This window comes from Myotis daubentonii, chromosome 5, assembly GCF_963259705.1.
Source record: "Myotis daubentonii chromosome 5, mMyoDau2.1, whole genome shotgun sequence".
Taxonomy (NCBI): Eukaryota; Metazoa; Chordata; class Mammalia; order Chiroptera; family Vespertilionidae; genus Myotis; species Myotis daubentonii.
The window spans coordinates 26,664,693-26,669,538 of NC_081844.1; the positions used below are offsets into that span (position 1 = coordinate 26,664,693).

Below are 4,846 nucleotides of genomic sequence, written 5' to 3' on the forward strand. Positions count from 1 at the left end.
GCCAGGGCAAGTTTAACCATTTTTTAAAAGTTTGGCATAATTTACGAAAGCTGAACATATGTGTACCTTCTGCTGCAGCAATTCACTTTCTAGGTATATAGCCTAAAACCCTCACACATACACCAGGACATGTGTGCAAGAATGCTCATAGCAGTGAATAAGTCAATCTGATCGATACATTGGAATTATATACAGTAGAGAAAAAGAAATTAACTAAAGCTCTGGCCGGTGTGTTCAGTGGTTAGAGTGTTAGCCCGCCCACTGAGGGGTCCCGAGTTTGATTCTGATCAAGGGCATGTATCTGGGTTGCAGGTTCAATCCCTGGCTGGCCCTGGTCAGGGTGCATGTAGGAGGCGACCAATCGATATGTTTCTCTCACACAGATGTTTCTCTCTCCCTCCCTCCCTCCCACTCTCTGAAAATCAATGGGAAAAATATCATTGGGTGAAAATAAAAAAAAGAAAAAAAAGAAATGGACTAAAAATGTGGCCAATTCATAGCAACAATGTTGAGGGGGAGAAGAAGTCTCAAAGATTGCATTTCTAATAAAACTCTTTTTATAAAGTTAAAAACAGCAAAACTAAACAATATGTTGACAGGGTACAATATATACAAGATAATGCTATTTTGAAAATAGAAAAGGCACTTTACATTCTTTAGGTTTTTAAATCTGTACATGTCCGTGAAACAGGCAGAGAGAGGTGGTCACACATCAAAGCTCAAGGCTGGCCTCCAGAGCTTGGACCCTGGTTTGAGCTGGGGTCACCAGCCTGGGCAGGCCACGGGGTGATGGTCATCTCTCCATCAGGTTGGAAAGCCACACTCCACTCTGCCCTGGGTCCCAGCCCGCCGGGCTCCAGGCAGGCTCTGAAGCAGCGCTGTCCTGAGCCTGGTGCCACTGGCTGCAGCCAGCACTGGGCAGGGAAATACCTCTGGAGAAGCGACAGCTGCAGGGGGTCACCACTGTCTCCTTCCTCCTGGGTCTGTAGGGCCACAATGAGCCCACAGCCCCGGCCAGGCCCAACCTGGTGGCTGAAGTGGGCAGCTGTGTCCAGAAGCAGGGCAGCCAGGTAGGCAGCTTCCTGGGGCTCGGGGTCTTCAGCGAGGTACTCCTCCAGACCATCAAGCAGCAGAAGGAAGGGGGCTGGTCCCCGGGCCTCATGGGCAGAGCACAGGAGCTGACGAAGGTCATGGGTTGAGGGCGGGTACTGGAAACGGATCTTCTAGAGGAAGAAAACAGGGAAAGGGCCAGCTTCAGCACAGGGAGCCAGGCTCCCGCTCCCACAGCCTGCTTCCCTGCATACTTTCCTGGAGGAGGCCCTCCACTCCCAAGACAGCTGATTCCAAAGTGAAGCAGCTTTGAGTGGTCGAATATATTCTTCTATTGCCGCCCCCCCCCCCCCCGCGCCTTTTTAAAAAATTATTTATCACTCGTTACTGTTTGGTATTAGTTCAGAACAGGGTGTATCTTTTTTTTTTTTTTTTGAGCGATAGCGGCAAGCTTACAGTGAAAAGAGATCGTACGCCCTCAATGCAAGGTATTGTCTTCCTGCCAAATCTCGAGGTCAATCTTTCTGCGCAAAACCCACCCCCAGCCTTGCCTCTGGCTTCCCGGGAACCAACTCGTGTCCTAACAACAACCAGGGTTAGTCCGGCTCCTAACCAGCCCTGATCCCGCCCTTTGGGCCCCGCCTTTCGCTAACTCCGCCTCCTCATTGGACAGTCTCTCACTCAATTTTAACAAACCTCACAAGCCCCTCCCCCTTCCGCCCCCCACTCATTCGTGACTCCGCCCTAGAACGGCCGTTCTGGCTCGTCCTTCCTTTGTCCCCTTCATTGGTCTGTCTAGTTGTCACTCAATCCTCGATCCGCCTTGCCACTGGCTGGCCCATCTCAAGTCCCGTCTCCCTGGTACCTGTAGCCGCAGGGGGTCGAGCGCCGCCGGCGTCCGGCGGGGTAGGCTTTGCAGAGGCCTCCGCGTCAGGAAGAGCACGGGGCCTCGGCCCTCCCCTGCCGCCTCCAGGGCCGCCGCGAATAGCAGCGCTGTCTTTCCGGACCCTGGACCGCCGAGCAACAGCAAAGGTGGCCCAACCTCCGCGGCCATATCCTCCCGGGGCCCGGCCGCCCTCCCGGGGCTTAGCACCCGCTTCAGCGTCTCCGCCATCCACTAGTGCCTCTCTGTCCAATCGGCGGCCCCTTCCTGCCCTTAATCCCGCCCAGTCCGAGGTCTCTTTGGTTACAGGGCACTTCGCTTCCCCATTGGTCTATGGACCTGTCGATCAAGGTTAGATCCGCCTTTGCTAGCTCCAGCACTGGTGAAGGGATGATTAACCTAGTTGAGGGAGGAATTAGGGGCATTTGAGGGGGGAAAGGCCCTTCCCTTGGTTGAGTCTGCTGAGGAGAGCAGCACGAATACTATTATTGTGAGCCCATCAGCTAAAGAGACAGATGTAAGGTTGAGAGTTGAAGGGAGCAGACCCTACGGAATCGGTGACACACTGGTCTCCTAGTCTCAGTTTGCTCACCTGTAAAATGGAACCCATGGTGTCGCAGAGGAATATTGCTATGGGCATGTGTCTGTGGTTTTGCCGATGTCACCCGATGACAGTTGAGAAGCAGAGAGATGGCGAGGCTGTGTACTTCTCTTTCTGGGTCTGAGTACTGGCACCAGTGTCTGTCAGGGGCTGCACACTCAGGGACATTTGTGTGCAAAACCGCAGACTCTGTCCCCGAGGGTCTGCGAGGAGTTCCAACTGCTTCCCCATTGGCCTGGGGGATCCTGGGTCCGGCTAGAGGCAAGGGGGTAGGGGGCAGGCAGCTTTGTTCACTCGGTAACTCCAGCGCCCAGAACAGTGACTCGCTTATTGTAGATTCTCAGTATACAGGATGGGGCAAAAGTAGGCTTACATTTGTGAGTACAGGAGACAGTTTATGCTTGTATTATCATTTATTAATTGTTGTATTATTTCCCATACGGACAACTGTAAACCTACTCAGGCCCCACCCTGCGTGCTCGTTAAATAAATGAATGAAAAAAGGAAGGTAGGATTGACGAGATACTGGGAGAGAAGGAGGAACAAGGTGAGTGATCAAGTGATCGCAGGCTGGGGCTCCTCACCCAGACTTTGCCCCAGAGCTGCCACTCACAGTCCTGTTGCCCTAGCAACTCTGTCTCCTGGTAACTTCAAAGTAGTGCCGTTGCCAGGAGACCCAGGGGTAGGGCGGAACTGAGATTTCCGGGCCTTTCTCTCTCCCTCTGGGACCAGAACACAGTTCCACAGCATCCCCCAATATACCCACTCACACAGTCGGGTACCCCCACACCCCCCCAACACACACCATGGCATCTCTGCATATGTTCCACTTCCAGAATCCCCATCACCCACATGCTCACAGACCTACCCTATCCTGACACAAAGCATCCTATTCGCACTCTCTCCTACCTTCACACCCCCACACCCTTCCCTTGCATACACACCAGAACACACTGATACAACCATACCATTGCCACCACACACACAGACACGTTTCCTTTTAGCTGATGTACCTGCAGCTCTGTCTATACACACAGAGAGATGAGGTACACTGTTACCCTGCCTTGTCGAATGCACCACCTCAGCCCCTCCCAACAACAAACCATGATTCACCTCACTTTGCAACACTACAAATGCACAAGCTCCCAGTAGTGATGACTGTATCACACAGCTGCATACGTGGAAGCATGCTGAACACAGCCCACCTCAGGTCTTTTGCATTTGCTGTTCCCCTGCCTAGAGCACCCAGCTTCCAGATAGCCCGGTGACTCATTTTTCTACTCCATTCAGGTCTCTGCTCAAATATCACTCAGGCTTTCCATGACCAGGGAAAGATTGCACACACTTCATTGTTTTTCTTTTTAAAATATGTTTTTATTGATTTTTTTAGAGAGAGAAGAAGGGAGAGGGAGAGAGAGATAGAAACATCAGTGATGAGAGAGAATCATTGATTGGCTGCCTCCTGCATGCCCTCTCCTGGGGATCAAGCCCGCAACCCAGGCATGTGCCCTGAGCAGGAATCGAACCAGTGACCTCTTGGTTCATGGGTTGCCGCTCAAGCACTGAGCCACACTAGCCAGGCCATGCTTCACTTTTTAACCGCGTGTCTGTCTTTCTATGTCTTCAAATAACATATAACTTCCAATATTATGTACTTATTTTATTGCCTCTCTCCCCACTAGAAGCCCAGCTCCACCAAGGTAGGGTCTTTCTTTTTGTTCACTGCTGGGGATCGAGAAGAGCTATTAGTGAGCACTCAGCACACAGTAGGTGCTCATAATTATAGGCTGAGTACATTGGCAGAGATGCAGGCGTTTGGCATATCTCTCATGCACACAGTACTTCTTTCTCTCACTGCTTAGAATCCCATCTTCCTGTTCTGACAGAAGAACAATTAACATAGAGGAGCTACCTGGAGGACTGATGGGTGAGGGGATGAGGACGTGGACAGTCTGTGTTTCTCCTTCACTTATCAACACCCTCAAGTTAATTTATGTAACAACTATTTATTGAGCACCTGCTGTGTGCCAGACCCTGTTTTGGGCACTGGGAACTCAGTAGTGAACAGTTGACAAAATCTTTGTCTGAGCTGACATCCCTTGTGAGGGAGGCTGAGGAATTTAAATAGTTTACGAGCAGATGTTAAGTTCATGCAAAAAAAGTTTGCACAGGGAAGGAAAGTTTGGAGGACCGATTATTTGGCTGTTTTTGCAGTTCTGAATAGAGTGATAGAGGAAGATCTCAATGGGAAGTTGACAGTAGAGAAAAGGCTTGAAGGAGGTAATGGGGTGAATCATGCAAATATGGGGGGG

The 4,846-nt window shown here is 51.0% G+C and overlaps 1 protein-coding gene across 1 annotated transcript; it reads right to left on the reverse strand.

Moving 5' to 3' along the window:
• Window positions 1-11: 11 nt before the first annotated feature.
• On the reverse strand, window positions 12-2,188 carry SWSAP1 (SWIM-type zinc finger 7 associated protein 1). Its single transcript, XM_059696726.1, has 2 exons — window positions 1,916-2,188; window positions 12-1,223 (listed from the first exon to the last, which is right to left on the reverse strand). The coding sequence occupies exons 1-2, from the start codon at window positions 2,162-2,164 to the stop codon at window positions 720-722; spliced, it is 753 nt and encodes a 250-aa protein (XP_059552709.1). The 5' UTR covers window positions 2,165-2,188; the 3' UTR covers window positions 12-719.
• Window positions 2,189-4,846: the final 2,658 nt, after the last annotated feature.